Source organism: Lissotriton helveticus, chromosome 9 (assembly GCF_964261635.1).
Source record: "Lissotriton helveticus chromosome 9, aLisHel1.1, whole genome shotgun sequence".
Lineage (NCBI taxonomy): Eukaryota > Metazoa > Chordata > Amphibia > Caudata > Salamandridae > Lissotriton > Lissotriton helveticus.
In genome coordinates, this window is record NC_136070.1 from 18,070,027 (window position 1) to 18,093,336 (window position 23,310).

The 23,310-nt window shown below is 47.6% G+C and overlaps 1 protein-coding gene across 4 annotated transcripts in view; it reads left to right on the plus strand.

The window, feature by feature from the left end:
- The window catches only part of RALGAPA1 (Ral GTPase activating protein catalytic subunit alpha 1), a 575,362-nt gene that overhangs the window by 248,362 nt on the left and 303,690 nt on the right, over window positions 1–23,310 (plus strand). For 3 of the 4 annotated variants that reach the window (XM_078659361.1, XM_078659360.1, XM_078659362.1), the window contains 3 exons: window positions 5,468–5,638; window positions 13,816–13,928; window positions 14,147–14,363. In XM_078659361.1, the coding sequence (XP_078515487.1) occupies window positions 5,468–5,638; window positions 13,816–13,928; window positions 14,147–14,363 (501 nt within the window). Of the gene's footprint in view, window positions 1–5,467; window positions 6,944–13,815; window positions 13,929–14,146; window positions 14,364–23,310 lie in introns of all 4 variants that reach the window. The other variant, XM_078659359.1, reaches the window with a different exon arrangement.

Below are 23,310 nucleotides of genomic sequence, written 5' to 3' on the forward strand. Positions count from 1 at the left end.
GGCTTCGGAATCAATGGCAGTTAACAGGGAAGAGATGTCTGGAACAACTGGGTACTGAGGAATTATACATTTATTAAGCTCTCGTAAATCAATCACTAATCGATATACTGGCGGTGCATTTGGATCAGTACGTTTCATGACTGGAATGATCGGAGAATTGCATATATTGGAGTCAGTTTCTACAACTACTCCTTGAGCCATGAGCTCGTCAATAATTTTGGATAAGGCTGCTACAGCCTCAGGTGGCAATCTGTACTGTCTGATTCGGGGTAACACTACACCTGACTTGAGAGTCACACGATAGGGTGTGATTTGCATGTAACCTACATCAGTTGGACCTTGCGCCCATAAATGCTGCGGAACATTAGACAATCTTGAATCAAAATCTCGTAATACATAGTGACCCTTAAAGTCACGTAGAAACAGACGTATTCCCTCTGGGGAACAGCAAATAACTGCACCTAATTCTTTCAATGTCTTAATGCCTAATAGATTTTCTGGACATGACTTAGTAAGTAACAGATCAGTAGTACGGGACAATGGACCTACTTCTAGAGTAACTGGCTTTGAAATCTCATTAACTATGGGTTTTCCTGAAAATCCAAGGGAAACATTTCTTGAGCCTGAGAGCGGAGCCCCTGGAACTTCGGCGTGACTAATTGTGGTCCTACTTGCCCCTGTATCGATCAAAAACTTTCTGTCTTTCCCTAATACTTGACTATGAACATAGGGACCTTCTTGGTCTACAGGTATCTCGATGAGAGGCAAGCCTACCTCCCTCTCTAGGCTGTTTCATGAATATGACTGGTACTCTGGATACTCGGACTGTGCATACTGGTACATCTGCGATGTAACATGCTGTGTTGCAGCAATAGGCTGCGGTACTGTAACTGTCTGTGGTGCATTCTGTGACTGAGGAATCTGTGAAACTTGTTCTTGTCTAGGCGGACGTGGTCTTTCTTTAGTCTTACCAGTAGCTATATTATGTTTCAGAACTGCACACTCGTTTATAAAATGACCTGGCTGTTTACAATAATTGCAGTTCCCTTTAACGGGAGCCGCAGGATGACTGGCTTGAATCGGACCCCTCTTCTGACTGTCTTGAGGAATAGATTGTGCAACTAGCACTTTCATTTTCGTGTCTTTCATACGTTTTCTTTCGTGTTCTTGCTCTTCTCTGATTCTATTCTGGTGATACTGGAGCATCTGGAGCATCTGGGACGGAGTATTTGCTTGCCAGGTGCTTTCGACTTTCAAAACTCGATTTTTAATTTGTGGACTTGAATTCTCGACTAATTTGGTAACGAAAAGATGAGGGTATGACTCACTACTTATCTTGAGACCACTATTAATGCTGAAACATTTCTCAAATCTAGAATAAAAATCACTAATGTCTTCATCTTGTTTCTGTTTACAGGCTGAGATTGCATCCCAGTCTTCTTTTCTAGTTGTCAATAATCTAGGTAAAACTTGAATCAATAATTCTGGTAATTCTTTACATTTATCTCCAAGACCGGTACCTGGTACTCGTGCCTTGTCTTCAGCTTCTAGAGCTGTCCAATCGATCTTTTTCTCTCCCACCTCCCATTCTTTTTCTTTTAACTTTTCATACACCCCTGCGGGTAGCAGAACCTTTAACATTTTAATGATATCTGGGTAAGTGTATTCTCCCATACGGAGCATGTCTTTTAATTCTCTATGGAACCCTGCTGGATCTTTGTCATGACAGGGAATTAATTTCTTCATCTCTAGGAGTTCCATCTTTGAAACCGGAGTGTATACAAACACTCGCTGCATTTCGCCACCCGCCCCTTGGACTGGGTGGACTTCTCGTAACGGATTCTGTCTGTCTATGTAGAATGGTTTACTTTCTGGGGGTGAGACATGAACAAAATGCGGGTTCAGGAACGTTCTATACTTGTGGCGCTGTCCTAGAATGACACTAATTAAATCGGTACCTAGACCTCTCCATTTATACTGGAGTAACTCGTTCAGGATATCATGTAACGGGCCTGGATCAGAATGTTGACCCTCATACAGAGTAATGAGGTGCTGGATCATATACATACCCACCAGTCGTTGCTCGGCTGGGGGCAGTTTCAGAAACATTTGTGCCACTATTTCGTCTGGAAAAGTGGTAGAATCAGTAATCCATCGGACTGCTGATCGGGCTAGTTCTTGTTCATGCATGGTACTTAACTCACTATAACCGACTCGTGATTTCAGAATGTGATCGGTAGCTTGAAATACTTGTTCTAGAGAACAAGGCTCTCGTTCTGGTGCTGGATGATGAAAAATAGACTTGGGTTCTAAACGTAAATGGCGATCTGGAAATCTGGATTTTCCTACATACGCTATTCTGGCGGGATTCTCGTCTTCCTCTTCAGGATCAGAGATACTTTCTTTCTCGCTTACTTGTGCTGCTTTACGCTGTTCGTGTAACCTTACTATTTCTTTACGAATTTTCTTGTACATACTTTCCATGGCACTAATGGTCTTGTGCTTACCCTCGGCTATATTATCACTCCACCTTGTCAGGATTCTCATTTCGGCGGGATCTTTAGACGGGTAATCTTGTTCTCTTATTAGACAATTGATCAGGAACTTTAATATCATGAGCTGAATCTCGGCTTTCCTTTGAGACATAATCTCGCCAATACTTTCTGGATCATCCCCTGTACGGATGAAACGATATATTCTGTCTAGATCTTCTTTCATATTCGGCAAGATGACTAGATACTCGGTCACTCTCCTTACACGTACGGAATATAAAACCATATTATATTCGCCTGGAACTGGATCATAAACACATTCGTTAAGGGCTTGCCTGATTTCTGTAACAGACTTATTACTTTTAGGAGTACGCTGTGATGCTTGAGCATGTAATTCGAGTGCTGATAAACGCTTGTGTGGCGGCGGGGTTTGAGGAGGACCTCCTCCTGCGGCCCCTAGACTAGAATCGTCGACTGACATTCTTCGTGCTTGCAGGGTCGGTAATTGTAACGTGGGCTGAACTTGTATGACGGGCTGACCCGGGGGTACCACAACAGGTACTCCGGTGTCTGGAGGAACGGGAAGTGCCTGATTTACAGGGACTGGTGGAGCGCGAACTGGATTGGCATATTCTGGAACTGTGTCGTCCAAATAGGACGAAATAAAAATATCAGCTGCGGTCGGTTTGTGACGTAGCTTGGTCGGAACCAATGGTGGCGGGAAATTACTGGGTGCCTCTGGGGTCGCTTTTGGCAAGCCTTCGGCAAGGAGAGGATACATACCCTTAATAAGGGCATGCCTCTGTCTATCTGACTGTTCGGCTTTGACTTGTTCACCTATCTCGATTAATTCTCTTTCTTGGGCTCGTTCTTGGGATTCTCTACTTAACTCTGACTTTCTGACTTCCTTTTCCGTTCTTCTATGCGCTTCCTTACGCCATAACTCGATGGCATCTTTCTGTGACTGTCTGGCTTTCTTTTTCCATAATGCTTCTTCTACTCGCATGATACATTCGGCATCCCATGTACCCGATACGGGCCATCTATACTTTTCTTCTAACTGTTTGGTATATTCTACCCATAAATCTAGATACAATATGGCGCTTATGCCATGTTTCTGATACATAAAGTGACCTGGACTGTCCCTAGGCGGAACAGGAACTGCTGCTTCCAGCAGACCCTTTCTGGTTTTTAACTGACGTAACTTGGAAAAGAGCGGCATTCTAAACTTGAATCGGAACACAATATAATACACGAAAAACAATAACAATTGGGAAAACAATTCAGGCATACCACGACATTGGAAATACATTGAACAACATTATAAATAACAGTTCGAACAGAATACTACCTGAAAATACTGAAAACAGAAACAGAACAGAATTCTCGAGAACGGAACAGACTAGAATTACTGGATGCACTGCTATAACAGTACGGAACATACCGGTCCCATAAAGGAACACATCAAGACCCGTATCCACCTAGGTGAACACTTCGTTTGTGAGCTTGGGTACCACCAACCCACGGACCAGGAGTCAATTTAGACTGACCCTGTCTAGACACTACCCCAGCAATGGTACTCACCGGGCAGCACGGAACGGAAGGCCTCGGACGGGACTGGACTACGACGACGAACTTCGGACTTCGGACTTCAGTTACGGGTGGACCTCCGGATACCTCGGACCTTGGACTCTCGGCTTGGGCTCTGGTCGGGACTCGCCGCGTTCCTCCACCGTCTCGTTCGGATGCTGGACCGCCTCCTCCGTCTCCTCCGTGGGCCTGAGGGATACTTGAAGCAGAAATATCTGCCAGTGCACGGTATGGTTCCGTCACGACTGCAGAGGGTCAGGGGGTCGGCGTGGCTTCACCGACGCGTGGGGAAAGGGCAAGTCCCTATTCGGGCGCCATTATGTCTGGGGTACATGACCAGTTATATGACCCAGTGAGACATAATATCGCAGCATAGGGCCACAAGAGACATATCCTGGGAGCACGGAGCGAGGCGAGCCATAGCATTCTGTCTAGAGCTGTGTATGTTGAAAGCTTAAGAAGTAGGGTTTTGGAATACATGTCATGAAGATCTTTTTAGTAAATCATTTCTCTCTATTGTAGATGTCTTGTTGAAGTGGATTTGATTGAGAAGTGAAATGCTGCTCATGCTTGCAGCACGTATCTTTAAATGATTCCTTTGTCACAATAATTCTGCAGAGGTGAAGTGGTGGTGCCAGGTGTTGGAGAGAGGATGTGGCCGTAGAAGCGTTGTGATAGAGGTGCCGCTGGCCAGATGTTGCCGTGGAAGTGGCGCCATAGAGCTGTTGCAGACGGTGGCCAGTAGAGGTGTTACAGTTTCACAGATGGACAAGCTCCTCTCCGGTGCGAAATGACAGGGGATCTCTTGTGCCATTTCTAGAACAGAAGAGGATCCGACATGTGTTCCTTTGGCTCTCCGTAGCTGGTTGGGGTAGAGATTTAACTAGCACCAGGTTGCACGATGAAGAGACGGCAGTGCTTGGGGCATGATGGATCAGATGAGGAAGGATGTTTGCAGACAGAGGAAGGAACAAAAGGACACTCAAAGGCAGATGAGATACTAGAGCAGCAAAGGAAACTGTTGATGGCAGTAGAGGGATGGCTTGAGGTGTTGAAGAGAGAGCAGTGGCTGAGAAACGGAAACAGCTGAGGGTAAGGGATAAAGGTAGGGTGAGCAAGAACTGATGGGAGAGACAGAAAAAAGCCAGGCTCTACTGATGGAAGTGAATCTTTGCTCTTAAACAATGCTTCCTTTGAACAGAGAAGCTCTGGATGGAAGTAAACATCAAGCTGGTTGAAAGCTAATCTACCTTCCCTGTTCCTTTGGTTCTATGTTAATGCTTTCAGAACCGCATGCCTCTAGTTCTGGTCCCCCCTCCCTTTTCTGGTTCTATTTTATAGTAATAACATTAACGTTCTGTTTGAATCTCTTTTTCTTCCCACAGACCTGGATGATGCTCAGATGCTTCCGCTGCCGTCTCGTGTCAGGCATTTCTCACACAGCGAGGACAGCCCCAGTGAAGTCTTTGGAGCGGTGGGTGAGGACCACCCCCCGCTGCCCAGGAGCAGCAGTACGTCCGACCTCATGGAGCCTCTCAGTGCCGAGCGTGCCAAAGGTGCAGAGCCCGTCCAAGCCTCTCCATCCCATCACACTTCAGGCCCTCTGAGTACCGCAGAGGCCTCGCCACCCTGTAGGGCCACCGAGGGTCCTGCCCCCGCTCCCTCTGCCGATACTAACACCAGGGACCACACCATGGAGGTTGGGGAAAGCATATATGATCATGTTTGTGGCTCAACAGACTTCACCGATGCAGAGCTGGCCTGGTACACTGATTGTGAAGGAGAAGATCTCCTGGCCTCACTGAAAGAATTCCTGGGGGAGGGAAATCCCACTGGCAGCCCTCTGGGAGAGAACCCACAGTCCATCCCCAATGAAGCCGTCAGTATGGAGGAGCGAGCACATGAGTTGTGTGCTCTTCGGGCGATTGCTGAGAGTCGTGCAGGCCCAGGGAAGCCTGGGGTCATTGGTCACTCTCTAGATCATGTTGCGGATCCAGGGGAGTTGTTGCGTCATGCAGGGATAGATCCCGATGCTTTGGGCCCAGAGGTGGAGCTATATATTGAGGAAGCAATTGTGGATAGCATGCCCGTTGCAGAGGATTCCTGCAGGAGAAAGGGTGATGAGGATAGGCAGGAAGCTCTCCAAGCACCAGACCGTACTCTGGAAGAGAAGTGTGAGAGTGGGGAGGAGTACCAGACTCCTGTCGCACTGGCACAGGCTCTTCCAATGCTCAGGGACCTAGCCACTACCTCTGTTCACCCTGAGCCCTCTCCCTCAGCAGGCTCTGGGCTGCCATCCCAAGCTAAAAGACGACCTCCAGAAAATGTCACTCACAGGGGCAAGATCATAAAAATAGCAGGCAAGAAGCGAAACGGCGTTCAAGTGAGTTTCAGACCAGCTACAGAGTCTGTTCTGTTCTATAACCCACTAGAGACCAAAGGGGCCCCATGGAAGACCCGCCTGCGGCGGTTCAGTGCTTTCAGCAGTGGTGGGGCTGCGAGCAGCCATAGCTCATCTGCTCTGGTGGAACCTTTCAAAGCTGGGTCCTCCGGACACGCAGACCTGTTGAGAGTAGCTTCTAGTCCCCGCAGCATCTCTCCAGATCCTAGCCGGGATCTGAAGCATGCTTCCCCGAAGGAAGGTGGTCCCCAGTCTTCCAGCCTCAGTGCCTCAAAGTCATCTAGTCAGGACTCGGGTCATCCGCAGAGCTCCCTGGGTGGCGTGTATAAAACTGTTGTCCATGCTCTTTCCAAGCCGAAGGCCAATGTTTCCCCCCAGAGGCCGCACCGGACGCAGGCCGAGGCTCCGCTGAGGGACCTGTATGGCCATGTAATGGGCTATTTTGGAAAGAAAGCGTCAGGTGAGCAGTGACTGAGCCCCAGGGCCAAGTGACTCCCTTCTGGCTTGAATGCAGCTGAAACGAGCTACCTGTGAATCAAGCGGCTTTGGGGTGACATGCCGCTCCCCCTTCCTTCCTCCTTTTGGGTTTTGCATGTGGCTTCTGCAGCTTGATCAAGCACAGCGCATGCCTATGTTGTGCCCTGCCTGCTCCACTGCACTAACCCTCTTTCTGGCACATTCTTTTCCTTTTCACCCCTTTGCAGCTGAGCCTGATTTGAGAATGTGTGCGACGGGAAGTGGGAGCTTGCAAGGAATTGCCCTGATAGTTTCCTGCAGAAGCATTAACAGTTTGGGTTTTTCAGAATGTCACACTTCCCAAATAGTTTTTCTGCACATATAAAATGCAGCTTTTGTATGATTTATGAAAATAGATGGTTTACCGGAAATCTGAAAATTCCAGTTGATTGGATAGTTCTGTAGATAAGGCTGTCCTGCCCAGAAGAAAGTGTTGTTTTCCATATACGCAGTCAGAGTTGCTGCTGAAGCATCCTCTGTCAGATTAGAATGACCCCGTTAGAGTAGGTCTGGACCGTATTGCATGAGCTGCTCACGTGCAACCAAGAGTGTAGAATGGAATGAGTATTGCAGCTTGCCAGTCTGATATGTTTGATGTCCAGCTTTTGAAACTGCAATCCTCTAGTGAGGGCGTGGATGGTGATTGTGTGGCCAGATAGTCTGTGCCATTCCCTTGTGAGCAATGAGATGTGTGTGTGTGTGTGTGTGTGTGTATGTGTGTGCACTTGTTCACATGTGGGTCAGTGTCAGCACAATTTATGTTGCACATAAAAGAATATAGGAGAAGAGGAACTACGCAATTTAGACAGAATGGTGATCTGGCCGAAAGATTCGGTGCATCAACCGTGTAGACAAAAAAGATTGGTTTGTAACACTTTTCTGAAAGATGATCAAGCTCTTATTTGCATTGACAAAAAGTTCCATGCGTTCGTGTAATCAAAGACATTGGATCTCAATAGTTTCAGCCAGGAGTTCCTACTCTTAAGACTCTTTTTCTCCACTGTATCTAAACAACCTGCTCAGATACAGAGTTGTTTAGGTGAAGAGCTTCCTATGGGAGGTGATAAACTTCAAATGTAGTCCTGGCTACAATACCAAGCCAATGCAAGTTTATCAAGATTCTTTGGAGGAGGAGTGTAGAATGTAGAACACCTTTAGAAGAAACAAGAGAGGAATGAGACGCGTGTTGGCATAGTGCCCACCATGGCCTGGTGTTCTCATATGGGCTGTTGTTAGTAATCGTTTGATCTTCATAAGTGAATGAACGTAGAACTTTGAAGACTAAGATAATCTGTTGATTTGCAAGAGTGTTGTCAAATGTAAAGCCCAGCAATTGAGGAAACAACATCCACTTTGAGTTCATTAAGATGTTCAGTCTTCTGATGGTTCAGCATCAAGGAGTTGTCCAACAGTGAAGCTTCGTGAGGCTGGAGAGAAGAGTAGATATATGCTTAGTGGGCAGGTGTTTCAATCTATCTGTGTTTTATCTGCTTATTCATGAATTGGGAACTCATAAACAGTGAGCTGAAAGTACAAGTTTAATAGAAGCAGTGCTAGTAAAGTTCCCTACAAGTTTGGCAATATTTTGGGATCAAGGTTTCTTGATTTTGGAGCAGAAGTAAGTCGATCGATTTTTAGGAGTCCGGCGCCGAGTGTTTGGGCAAGGCCGGTGAGTTAGATGTAAGTAATATGAAAAAGCAGGTCCTTGTGTTCAATCAATCAGTGGTTTATAAAGGGCACCTACTCACCCGTGAGCATGAGGGTCTCAAGGTGCTGAGGGGCAAGGGGGTGGGGGGATGTGCTGCTGATCCGTCTAGGTGTGGAGGGTTCAGTCGGATAGGTAGGTCTTGAGGTCCTTCCTGAACTGTGTCAATGAGGCGGAATGCCTGATGTGGAGAGGTAGGGTATTCCAAGTCTTGGTGGAGAGGTAGGAGAAGGATCGTCATACGGTTCTGTTCTTGTTGCTCCATGGGACGGAGGCCAGGGCAAGTTCTGTAGAGCAGAGTTTTGTGGTGGGTGTGTGGAAGGCGAGGCGGTGGTTCAGATATTTCGGTCCTGCCTCGTGGAGAGCTTTGTAGACATGTGTTGGGAGCTTAAAGGTTATTCTCTTGTTGATAGTACGCCATTAGAGTTGTCGGAGGTATTGTCATGTGGTTGCAGCGGGTGATGCCGAGGACCAGTCTGGCTGTGGCGTTTTGGACGTACTGTAGTTTCCTCAGTTGTTTCCGGGTGACGCTTGCGTAGAGTGCGTTGTCGTAGTCAAGTCAACTGGTGATGAGTGCATGGGTGACAGTCTTCCTGGATTCTGTGGGGAGCCATGGGAAAGTCTTGCAAAGTTGACGGAGCGTGTGGAAACAGGATGAGGATATACTGTGTTGATTTGGCAGTTCATTGAGAGCGTGGAGTCAAGTATGATGCCAAGGTTGCCTGTGTGGTAAGTAGGAGTAGGAGTGGGAGTGGTTGCTGGTGCGGTGGGCCACCAGGAGTCGTCCCAGGCTGAGGGGGTGGGGTCCCAGGATGAGTACTTCGGTTTTGTCCAAGTTGAGCTTGAAGTAGCTGTCCTGCATCCAGGTTGCGACTGCCTTCTTTTGTGAGAAGTTGGACTGAAGGTGTGTGACCGCTTTGATTCTACTGTCTTTTTGTAACCGGTTTAAGTGGATGTGTGTAAACTGATAGGTCCCGCTGTTCTCTCTTCTGAAGTATGAATGGAGCTATTTAACAGTTAAACAATGCCATTTCCTTGTGTGGACTTTGTTGTGAAGTGAGTGAACGTAAAGATCTTGTCGTTCTCTTGGGTAGGCTTAAACTGGAGATGTGTGAACAGATCATCTCATCCCCTGTGAAGAGTGTGGCATAAGATACGGGACAACATAGACTGTGCTGTCATTGGCGAGGAGTATGAACTCGATAGATTTTACTGTTCACTTAGGCTGAGTGGCAGCAAGAGTGGGGTCACATCTATCCAACCATTTCCTTTATTGACATATTGTAAGAGGCGTGTGAATGTACACATCTTGGTGTTTTCCTGGGAAGACTTCAAGGGAATGTGTGTTAGAAGATAGTCTGTGGTTTCCCTGCTGTGAAATGTGATGGTACATATTTGAACAGGTAGCACCTTGTGCAGCTCAGGTTAGGATTAAAAGTACAATGCTGGAACAGACCGTGCTGTTTCCTTGTGTGGATTATGACGAGGAGCAGACTGTTTAGATTCCCCATCCCCTTGTGTGAAGTGTAATTAGAGTTGTGTGGACAGATAGGTCCCTCTCCTCCCCCCACATGGAGGGTTGTTTGAATAGATAGATCCGCTGATCCCCTGTATGGAGGGTGACAAGACATGTATTACAGATCGAGCCTTCACGCCTCTACATGCAGTGTGATGCGTGTGAATGAATGTTTGTAAACATATAGTACTTCTCAGCCCAGGTTCAGAAGATGGCGAGAGAGAGCTCCACCATTCCTAAATGCTCTCCTTGTGCCAAATGGCGCTTTTCATCCAATTTTGTTTCCTCCTAAAAGTGAAAATGATCATTCTCTTTTCTCAAGGGACAATATATGTGAGTTATTTGATCTTGGCGTTCTTATTTAGTAGAAAAGTGTTGCCTTTTAGGCTTCCTTAACTTCAGTTAATTTAAAGTTCTGTAAAGTGATCTTAAAAGAATGAAATGCCTTACCTTCAATAACACGTTGACTCCTCCTTGTTTAAAGTTGCAATACAAAGGTACAGAAGTCCTTATGTTCCTTTAACAGCTATGCCAACTCGCCATTTTAGGTGACTCTGTTTTATCCACATGTGGACTGTACATCTGTTATTGACTGGAGATGTGCTGTGTGTTGATCAGACTGTGCAGAAGCGGGAGTGAACCAGAAGGGTCTCCCCGCCAGTAGTAGAGGATATTTTCTGCCCTTTCTGGGCATTGGTGAGACTGATGGTTGGTGGCAGCTGAGATTCTCACCTGAAGCTCCTGAGAGAGAGGGTTATCATGTATACCTCTTAAAAGTGCTTTCAGTGGCCTATAACTGGGATCCCTTTCTTCACAACATGAGGTGTGCATGGAGATCAAACGCAGTCTGAATAAAGTCGTTCTGCAAATATGAGATTCATACAGCACAAGACGGTGGTCCCTGCACTGTACACGGACATTTTGGTTGCTGTCCTGGAGCTGTTCCTGAAAACCTCAAAGCAGGGTCCCCCTTTGCCCATGCCATGCCTGGCTTCAAAACCCACTCAATGGGCTTTTGAAAGAATGATATTCATGAATCTGTAAGCATAATGTTGCTGATATACAATTAAAAATCAAATTTTCACTGAAATAGAAAAATACAATACAAATATTATATGAAAATTAAAAAGTAATAAACTTGGTAACAACGTGGAAACTGTTCTGCCTTTGGTCACAGATAGCGCCAGGAAGCCGTATTTGGGCAGCAGTGCTCTTTTGAAATGACACGAAATAGACACAGCAGAGTAAAGTAAACATCATAGTGATAAACCAGCATACTAGCCCTTTGTTTGTGACTGTCCTAAAGCATATTTAAAAAAGATAAAGCTACTCTTAACTAGGTGAAGCAAAAGAGTAGTAGTAGCGAAAGATTAACACAGGAACATCATTGATCTGAATGACGTACATGCTTCATAGGTGCACAAGCACCCAGTGAACCCTCCTTGTAGGCTCATCATGTTGGGCTTTATTCAGTATTGCAACCGTTATTGAAATATTTTTGGTAGGGCCTTTGTTAAAGAAAGGCGCATTTGTGTACTGCACCAAACTGATTTTCTGGGTAACATTTGAATGTTCGTTTTCCAGCGTGAATCGCCTCTTAGTTCACATACTTTCCATTATTTTGCCACCTAGTGGTCGGGTCTGGAATTCTCCCACACTTTGTAGTCCTTTCTCTATTCCTTTTTTAGGTCGAGCCTAGCGCAGTGCGCATGTGCTGCTCTAGGAGAGGGACTCTTGGAATCACTTGCCCCACGGCCTCCAGCTTGCGGGAGCAAGCAGGGACGCACATGGTGCCATCTGTTCTTGATCATGCTTCTTTCTGGTCGCTTTCACTTTCCGTGCATGTCCGACGGCCTCCCGCTTTCGGGAGCGAGCAGCGGCGCGCATGGTGTCATCTCTTCTTGATCATGTTTCTTTCCGGTTGCTTTGTTTCGCGGCCACGTAAATTTAGCAGTCATATTTCTCTGGCGTTGAGTTTGTGTTTCTGTTCTATAACAGGGCTTGGCTGCACCGACAGAATCTCCCAGTAATATGCTTGCTACAATCGTATGACTGCATGCAAAGCGGTTTTACATTCCTTTGTATTTATAACCCTGAAATAAATGGAAAGAAAGAGCATGTGGTACTACACCAGTGGAGTGCAAAGATTTGGTCCCCTGCTCGGCTCGAAACATATTCCTCCTTTGTGCATAAGTTACTCATAGCGCCCAGGGGAACGGCGAGCCCCCGTCATGCACAGGAGAATCACATACCTGCAACCGGAAATGACAGATCTTTTCCAGTTAAGCGTTTATAATTTTGGAGAGTGCAGGAGCTCTGTTGATGCCCACAATTGTATGCACTTGGAAATAAAGTTTTTAAAAAAAACGCATTTCTTTTCCGCCGTGTCTGAACACAAACACTTTTACACTGTCATAGCAACCGGCTCTTATAGCGTTGCCTTTTGCTGGTGCTGCGTGACCGGTTCCAAGCTGTTCACCCTCATGTGCTGGTTCTGTGTGACTGGTTCCATGCTGTTCACCGTCATGTGCTGGTTCAGTGTGACTAGTTGTGTTCTGTCCAAGGAGTTATGTGTGTAGATTTGAGACCAGAAGATGTGTACTGCTTGTCAATGAGTCTTTGTTGTCTTAGAGGAGCTCTGGATGCAGCTCGTTGAATGCAAGCTTCCTTTGGCGTGGGCTGCTCTGCAGTGAAGGTTGTAAACTCATTCCAGGTGTAGACTGCTTACACGTCTCATGGGCTTCACTTCTGGCTGACGCTTAGTCTGACGAACCATAGTTAAACCTAGGACTTCCTTACGTCACTGGATGAGACCGTGCTGCATGCTTCTGGTTGATGTGGAAATGTTTAGATCGGAATTGGGCCTCTATAGGCACGGTGTAGGATGCCACAGGCCAGTGGGTACAAGATGTAGGCTGTGGCGGGTGGACTAGGCCAAAACAATGATAAATTCAAATCCAGAGTTGGACAGCCTGGGCGCGAGGGTGATGCCTAGCGCAGAGTAACCGTGCCAGAGGTGAAGGAAGCGTGAGGTACAGGACCAAGAATGTTCAGAGTTAAACAGTGCATCGTGTGCTTGATGGGATGGACTGGAGGCTGGGATGTCCTGGCTGGCAGTTGCAGGTTCTTTCTCTTATGTACCCGGTTGTTACCAAAGCAGAGGGTAGGAAGTTGTAGTCTGTGGTACCCATAGGATTAGTGGCCCTCATTCTGTGCCCCCTGCAGAGGTGTAGGCCGCTGAGGAGAGGTGACAATTGTGGGGTCCTCAGAGTTGGTATAAAACCTTCTGTTGCTCAATAAATGGGGAAAGGTAGAAACAGGGAAGTGTGGGCTCCCATTGTTCCCTCCGACTCCTTTGCAGATTCTGATGCTGGCCCGCAGATGAAACGTAATTAACATCTTTTAACCCTATGACCCAGCTGTGAGACTGACTCATTCCTTGCACTGATTGTTGCTGCCTCGGCTCATCCTTCGCTGCATGCATCGCAAGGAGATTGGCTCAGTGGAGATCCCACATTTGCATTTTGTAATATTTTATTTAGTGTGATTTTGAAACAAACATGCGCTTTAAATGTTGTTTCTGATTTGATTGTAGCCAATAAAGAAGGTTTGTCCCATGGTGCGGGTGAAATGGGCAGCAGTGCTTCCAATGTTCCGGACCTCATGGATGAGTTCATACAGGAGAGGCTGCGCTCCGGCACTGCCCCAGTAAGTACGCTACCAGCTGCCCCCGAGGTCACCTCTGGTGTCTTCCTCCCGCCATCCACTTGGGCAACAGGGAATGTCCTTCCTCAGTTTGCCTCATTGGGTTATTTTCAGGTTTCTCTTTGATTGGGTTCCAAAACAAATGATTCTTGTCACATTGAGATGGGCTTTGCTTGAGCAGCCGTGTTTGCAAGTACTTCCTTCTGCTCTTTTGTCTCTAGATTGTGACCAGGAGAGGAAGCAGTCCGGGCAGCCTGGAGGTCCCTAGGGACCTACCCGACATCCTGAACAAGCAGAGCCAGACGCGTCCTGCAGATGACCCCGGCGTTCCCTCCGAATGGACGTCTCCAGCGAGTGCAGGCAGCAGCGACCTGGTCAGCTCCGACAGCCAGTCCGACTCGTTCAACGCCTTCCAGTACGACAGCCGGAAATTTGAAAGTAAATAGATTCCCTTTTTTGTTGTTACTTGACCATCCTCGGCTTGTACTGTGGATGGCTCCTGAGGCTTCTCAGAGCCCTATTTCCATGAGTCAGATCAAGGTGCCCTTGTCTTATCTGGGTTTCCAGATGCTTCAGAGCTGCAGAAGGTTCCCTTGGTCCTCCAGTCTACCCACATGCGTGCCTTATCTGCAGTAACGTAACAACTCATGAGTTGACTGTGGAGTTAGCAGACCTGAGTCCTAACCTCACACTCTTTTGCCTCCTCATCTGTTTTGCATTTTGGACCAGGCAGTAGTCCAGTAGCTTTCTATCCGCTCCCCTAACCCTCTGTTTCTTCTAGCGTTGGGCTTGCCAGTGCAGGTCTGTACTCCGATTCTAGTAAATACGAGTGGGTCCAGGTTCATACAGTCCTTATAAAACATGCTATTGCCTAGTCTGTTGTTAATGGTTAACTGTATGTGCCTGGCGGGCGCACACAGAGCCCCCTAGGGTGACTTATGAATCTGCATCATGAGCGGACAAAGAAGGCCTGATGATGCTGGACTATGCCAAGGCGTCTCCTAAACATTCAGATGGAGGTTGCAGCCTGGACTCCTAGGGGGCAGCCGCCCGCAGGACTCCTAGGAAGCCTTGAACCAGCCCTCACACAAGTGACACAAACATGAGCGCAACAACTTACTGTCCTGATGATCACCTACATTGCATCCCGTATCACGGAACTGACACATCCAATAAAAAACAGATAGTTGGACATTTCTGATCTCAAAAACAATTCTCATGATACATTGACCTTCATGATGACCTGTTAGCACGTGCACTCCCTGAGGCTTTTTTCCAGCGTTCTCCAGGAGCTTCAGGAAGATGGAGCAGCATTTCAAATCAGTTGTCCCAGATCAGTTAGTTCTTTTGTGTTGCTTTGTTATTATTTCTTAATAGCTCGGTCCTTTATCTGCTTTGAATGCCTTTTTTATAACTCTGTCAGCCTTTGAATCAAGATGTATGTGTTCTCTTCTACTTCAAGGATCACAGTGTTTGGCACTGGCCGGTCCTAGAGCTAACAGCTTCCAGCTAAATTTACACAATATTATGTTATGTTGTGTGTTTTTTATTGCACACTATCACCCTTGAGGGTGTCCTCATGCTTTGGCAGGTGGGTGAGGCTAGCCTCGGGGGATTTACTTGAAGATGCAGGTCTTCAGCTACTTGTGGCATTCAAGAAGGAGCAGGAGGTTCTGATGTGGAGTGGGAGGTTGTTCCGTACTTTAGGAGCGGTGTACAAGAACGCACAACCTCCTGATCTCCTTTTGCATGGGATGTGTGCTAGTGAGAGTCCAGCTGTGCGGCGGCGCCTGGAAGACTGATAGAAGTTCAAACAGCTGTAGGAAGTGCTGTTGTTAAATGCTTTGTATGTGTGGCTGAGGAGCTTGAGTTGTGCGTGCTTAGGTATTGGGAGCCAGTGGAGTTCCCTCGGGTGTGGTGTAACGTGGAACTGGCGTGAGAGGTTGAGGACCTGTCTGGCTGCTGTCTTGTGAATGGTCTGATGTCTTTGTGAGTTAGTTGGTTATTCTGTGTATAGTAGGTTCCCATAGCCCAGTCTGCTGGTGATCAGGGCTGTTCCGATCCCACTCACCTGAAAACACAGGTACTACAGGATCGAGGATGGCCCGATTCACCCCTTAACTGTGCCTTAACCCCTCAAGCGATATTCAATGATAATCACCCGAGCGGGCAACGCACCCAGGGGAGAACCGGTTCACGTCAATAATGGTGGTAGTACCGGTATTCATACGGCCATCCTCTAGACTGCAGGCATACCGCATCTCCATACCAGGAACATACTGCAGCAAGAAGAAAGAAAAATACAACAGATTATAAGAAAGGGATAGACCCGCTGGTAAGAACGTTATTCAAAAAGATAGCGTCACCCAATAGCGCCCCTTCCACCTTACTCTTCACATACCCAGAACACAGCGCATTAATTGCTCTTAATAAATCAGGCAATCCGGAGGTCTCTTGAATAATGAAAGAAAGGAGGGGGGGGGGAAGGTATCCACAAAAGAAGTTCCAAGCAAATTCCCGTAACACCAGGTTCCCTTAATATGCGGGAGAAAAAAGGAACACCTCCAGAACGAGTAGCCAAAAAGCCCGCTGGCAGAATTAATATAGTCACAGAAATTCCATCTCAGTGCACTGAAGAAAAATGAAAATATAATGGTCTCTCAAAAATATGGACAATAGATCTTTCCTAGAGTCCAGAAATATCCCCTCCTCGTTATGCCCTACAAGATATTGCTCCACTTTGACCACTGTAGAAAAAATTATTTCCCACGAAGGGTCTGCTCCAGCCGGAAAACAGACAAGTCAATTACAGCAAAAGGGGATCCAATCAAGGGCAAAACGGGAATCCAAAGGAGAAGTGTCCATTGAGCAGGTAACGAAGATCCAAACAGCAGGACGCTAGGATACTCGAGCCGAAGTGTTTCCGGGGCCGGAAACCGGAAGAGAACCCAAGCAATGATAGGAGTGAGCAGGGGCCTGAAATACGGACCAAGGCCCCACCGATCCAACCCACACAATGCTGGTTACTTAAAGGGAACTCCTACCCACCTACCCGATAACATGATCGAGTTCCCACCACAAATAGTTCCGTCCACCACTCCCGCCCGCAATGTCCCGCCCTTAAAGACCTGCCCGCAAAGTCCCGCCCGCTAGGTCCCGAAAGGAAGACAAGAAAGGGAAAAAATAACCCAGACACAGCGCTCAGACCACATCAATGGCATAGGTGATGGTTTTCCTGGTGGTGTTGGTTACCCACATGAATATCTTCAACAGCAACCTCAAAGAGTTGAGCAGAATATGGCCACTGCATTGACTTGTGGGGACATGCCCAACTTTTCCATCATCTTCCTGACTGGGATGAGACCCTCTAAAGAAAACATTATAAACTCGGTAATATTCCACCCAGAATTCCCCTTGAGAAAATCTATTACTTCATCTCAGAAGTTGTCTTCTCTATCTGCAGGTCCAACTTGCCAATTTTTGGCCGCGGACATCGCAAACATTTAAAATGTCCGTGCCGTATCAGAGCCTTAGTGAACCAACATCACATCCACTTGTTCCTTCAGCACCAGTTCATGGCACAGAATCTAAGCAAGGTTGAATGTGTGTCAGTAATTCACCTCCCGTCACCCTTTAAACCTTGCATTCCCACGTTCATCCGGTCAATATCCATTTTGAAGGGGTAATGCTACCATGTCGTCCTGACTCTTGCAACAAGACAGGAAACATGAAGAGTAGGACCCCTGCTTGAGCAAAAGTCCTAGAGGTTCTGGACTGTACTGTCCAGATGTAGCTGCCAACTGGACTGGGAAAGCAAGCACCCACTGCATCTCCATGCATGAGGGATTCTGGCCGTCCCCTTAATGGACAGTTGTAACCTATGTATTACCTTCCTGTGTTCCGAGGTGTTAGCTGTAGGCTTCTGCCTCAACGCCGGAAGAATCAACATGGGGACTTGGTGAATTAGTTCCTGAACTAAATCAGTGACTTAATAATTCGGCTACCTGCCCGACCATGTTGTAGCAAAGTTTAGCAGCTCACCACTATTCTATTTTGCACACTAGGGACTGCTAGACCCCGTGCTCATGCACGAGTCTGAGCATGACAAGTCCAACGCATGGAAGCCTCTGTACTATAAGAAGTGAAGGAGACTGTGGTCTCGGGGGGGATTGTGGGCTTGCATTAGAATTCATTTAGTCCTATGGTTTCCGCTGCTCTTGTAATTCCTGAAATCCCACCTAACCTGGAGTAGTAAACCTGCACCAGTTAGAATGCACTAGGTTTTGGAATGAAGCCAAGACTGGAGCATAGAACAACTCAATTTTTATGTCTATGTGCACCATCTGATTTTGGTGTCTTGGCTCTGATCACAACTTCAGGTCTGGAGTCCTCCCAAAGTATACTTCCTAAGGCCATAAAATAGTGGGGGCTAAGCTCTTTGTAGCCAGATCCAATAATGATCGCAGGCACCAACGATGATTGCTGTGCTCAACAACGATTCTGGCCTCATTCGAGGTCACGTTGGTGGACATCGAACGAAGGCAATAACATGAAAAGAAGATGAGACACAAATGAAAAATGTGAAGTCCCCTCGACAATCTATGACCCCAACAGAGTCTTTGTCAGAGCTGAAACTGGGGGAGATGCCACCTCCTCCTGAGCTAGCGCCACTAGTGCCAACTGATACTGGCCTGATGCTGTTGCCTCCAACACAACCACCTTCGGATTCCCATACCCGGAGTTTCCCATTCCAGAGACTAAACCGGCGTTCTCCTTGAGTGCCATGTTTGTGTGCAGGAGAGCAATGGGCCCGTCTGGAGCACCTTTGGTCTCATGGGAGACTGTATGGATTTTACCAGCAGGGGCTCCCTCTGCGCCATTCATCCCCTTCTTGGGTCATCTCTTTGGTGCCACATCTGGCTCAGTCGCTGCCTACAGCTCCTGTGCTGACCACACTTCTGAATCTGGCACGCCTCTGGCTCCACTGGTGCCCGCCCCTGCCCTCCCTTCATTGCTGACGGCAATATTAGCCTATCATTAAGCCACAGCTTCTCATCTCTGAACGTCTCAGATCTAAGGGAGAGGCGAAGCGCCTCTATGTGGTGCAACGGTATAGGGAGGAACGTACTGAAAGGACATCCTACAGAGGGGCCGTTCATGACTTTGGCATCAGTTTTAATCTTTTTAATACTCAAAACACAAATGACAAAGGTGAGCCACCACAATTACTGTCGGGGAATACAGGTGTTTACTAATATCTGGGTGATAATTCCACAGAACTGGAGATGTTAAGCCCTTCAGGGCTTCCTCCTTCTTTCAAGGTGGTTTCCTACCATGCAGTGGTCTGATTGATGACAGGTATTGTAGCGAACTCTTCCTTCTGTGGAGACTAGATCCAACATTCTTATTAAGGTACTTGCGCCATATACCTAGACAGCAGAACCTTGCTTGCCATTCAGTGATTACCTTTCAGAGCCAGTCTTACCTGCTTGGGGAAAAAACTGTCTACTTCTTCGGCAGAGAATACAATAGAATGGCCAGTGCCTCCTGTTCTTAACTACATTATTGGTCACAACATCCCTTCAAGCCTTTCCACCTACTCAAAGGATTTGAGATATTCACTCAATGCTTCTCTTGTTTCAGTGAATGGCTCAGATTCCAATCCTGACGGTCTTGCGCCTGCTAGATCTGCTGGCCTATTGTAACCTCCTGGTCATGCACACATGCTGTATATGACAGCGTTCCAGTGGTGCCAACGTGGGCAGTGATTGCATCCTGGGGGATACTTGTCAGACACCATCACAATCCAACCTTCAGGTAGACTGCAGCGTATCAAGCCTAGTGAGGCGTATCGGAGAACCTGGTAGCAGGGATGTTCTTCCAGTCCCCACTAGTTGAGGTCTCTTTGATAGATGCCTTCAACATATTGTTATGATAGGGCGCATTACGACACCCTAGAGCAACTTTTACAACACCTGCCTACGCAGTTTCAAGAGGGTACCAAACTGCTCATAGAGGAGGGAAAACTCATCTCCAACGCAGCAATAAAGTGTGCACTTGATGCCGCAGACACAGCAGCTAGGGCTATTAACACTAGCGTCATGCTAAGACGACAAGCGTGGCTACGCATATCAGGGTTTAAACCAGACATTCAAACAACCATACTCAACCAGCCCGTCAATCCTGATAGACTGTTTGGTCCTGATGTTGACACCACCCTCGAAAAGATTAAGAAAGACAACGAAACTGCTAAATCTATGGGGGCCCTTCAGTCACAACAATTCCGGGGCAACACTTTTCGTCGCTCAGGTGCACGTGGGGTTACCTGAGGACAGATGGGTCAACAATCACAGTTCACTAGAGGTGGAGCACAGTCCTCGTACCCCAAGCAAAACAAAGGGGGTTATCGAGGAAACAGCACCAGAGGACGTGGCAGAGGAAACAACAATTCCCGCTCCTCTGCCCCAAACAAACAGTGACTCTCTGTCACTGCCCCCCGACCATTTAACACCTGTCGGGGGGAGACTCCAGCAGTTCCTGCCAGTCTGGACAAACATCACCACAGACAGGTGGGTAAGACAACTTGTCCAGTACGGTTATTGTCTAGAGTTAACGTCCACTCCACCCAACATTCCACCAAGGCAACGACCTATGTCCGCAGAGCACTTGCACTTATTGCAGCAAGAAGTAGTGGTGATGCTGCAAAAAGGCGCAATCGAGCTCGTGCCAGTGGAGGAGGAAGGCACAGGGGTCTATTCCCTGTACTTCCTTATTCCAAAGAAAGACTGATCCCTCAGACCCATTCTAGATCTGCGCCCCCTCAACCTGTATATACTGTCAGAACATTTTCATATACTTACACTGCAACAGATTCTTCCCTTGCTGAACCAAGGGGACTTCCTAGCAACCTTAGACCTCAAGGATGCTTATTTCCACATACCACTACACCCGTCCCACAGAAAGTATCTCAGGTTCACTATCCAAGGCAGGCATTATCAGTTCAAAGTCCTACCCTTCGGAGTGACCACCGCCCCCAGAGTGTTTACCAAGTGTCTGGCGACGGTAGCGGCGTACCTCAGGAGGCAGAACATACATGTCTACCCCTACCTAGACGACTGGCTCATTCAAGCCAAGTCAGAACAACAGTGCGCCGCGGACATGTCGACCACCATTCACCTCCTTCACAATCTGGGCTTCTCGTTGAACTACCCAAAGTCGCACCTTCAACCAGCACATGTGCGGCAGTTTCTGGGTGCGACAATAAATACCCTGACTGCTATGGCTCAGCCAAACAAGGTCAGAATAGACAGCATGCAGTCTCTAATCCAAAGGTTCAGACCGCAACACTCGCTTCCAGCGCGAGTGTTCATGCAGTTGATAGGCATGATGGCCTCCTGCATCTTCATAGTCCCTCACGCAAGGTTACATATGCGTCCGCTCCAGGAGTGCTTAGCAAATCAGTGGACACAGGCTCAGGGACAACTGACAGACCTAGTGTTGATTACCGGTCGGGCATACAACTCTCTGCATTGGTGGAATCGACACAACCTTTGCAAGGGCCAACCGTTCCAGGAGCCAGTGCCACAGATTATCCTGACAACGGACGCATCTCTCCAGGGATGGGGAGCTCATCTGCTCACTTACACAGTGCAGGGACTATGGACGACGCAGCAGCAGAAGATGCACATCAACTATCTGGAACTGATGGCAATCTTCCTGGCGCTCAAGTCCTTCAATGTACACCTGTGCAACAAAGTAGTGTTAGTCCGGACGGACAACATGACGGCGATGTACTACATTCAAAAGCAGGGAGGCACCCACTCGCCACAGCTGTCTCATCTGGCTCAGAGCATGTGGAAGTGGGCCATTCAAAGGAACATTTTCCTCATGGCAGAACACCTCCCGGGCAAGGACAATCAGATGGCGGATCTGCTCAGCAGATACAGCCATCAAATGCACGAGTGGGAGTTACATCCATCAGTACTCCACCCGTACTTCCAGCAGTGGGGTCATCCAGAGATAGACCTGTTTGCCACAAGCGAAAACGCAAAATGCCAACACTTTGCTGCCAGGTTCCCTCACCCACAGTCGCAGGGGAATGCGATATGGATGAACTGGTCAGGCAAATTTGCGTACGCTTTTCCACCAGCACCTCTAATACCGCTGGTGGCAAGAAAGCTAAGACAGCACTCAATGACTCTCATCCTGGTTGCTCCAACGTGGGCACGCCAACCATGGTACACCACGTTTCTGGAACTCTCAGTGGTGCCGCATCAAAGGCTGCGCCTAACACCCAGGCTCTTGACGCAGAACCATGGAGACATTCAGCATCCAGATCCGCAACAGCTCAACCTGGCGATCTGGCTCCTGAAGTCCTAGAGTTTGGCTACCTTCACCTACCTCCAGAATGCATGGACATCATCAAGGAGGCAAGGAAGCCCACTACCAGAGCATGCTATGCTGCAAAATGGAAGCGTTTCGTCCTTCACTGTACAGCCAATAACATAAACCCGCTAGATGCATCTATCCCTAACATCATTTGCTATCTGTTACATCTTTACAAGTGCAATCTAGCGTACACTTCCATTCGGATCCATCTATCCGCCATAGCAGCTTATCTTCAGAACAGGCAACATCTCTCTGTCTTCAGAGTGCCTGCCATTAAAGCCTTCCTTGAAGGTCTGAAACGAGTCATTCCACCAAGAACACCGCCAGCTCCGGTGTGGAACCTCAATGTGGTCCTCACCAGGCTGATGGGACCACCTTTTGAGCCACTGCACTCGTGTGAACTCCAGTTCCTAACATGGAAAGTGGCTTTCCTCATTGCTATTACGTCACTAAGACGTGTCAGTGAGCTGCAAGCGCTCACAATCCAAGAGCCGTTCATACAAATTCATCCAAATAGGGTGGTACTACGCACTAACCCCAAATTCCTTCCGAAGGTGGTGTCAGTTTCATCTCAACCAAACTATTGACCTGCCCGCATTCTTCCAAAACCCACAAACGGTGGCGGAAAGAATGCTCCATACTTTGGACGTTAGGAGGGCGTTGATGTACTATATTGACAGGACACAACACTTTAGGAAAACAAAACAACTTTTTGTTGCCTTCTCGCCACAGCACAAAGGCAACCCTATTTCCAAAGCAGGAATAGCCAGGTGGATTGTTAAGTGCATCCAAATCTGTTATCAAAAAGCTAAACGTACCTTAACAATACCCCCAAGGGCGCACTCCACACGCAAATTGGGGGCATCCATGGCTTTCCTGGGGAACATTCCTTTGGAAGACATTTGCAGAGCAGCCACATGGGTTACACCGCACACATTTACCAAACATTACTGTGTAGATGTGCATTCCAAGCAGCAAGCAGCTGTAGGACAGGCTG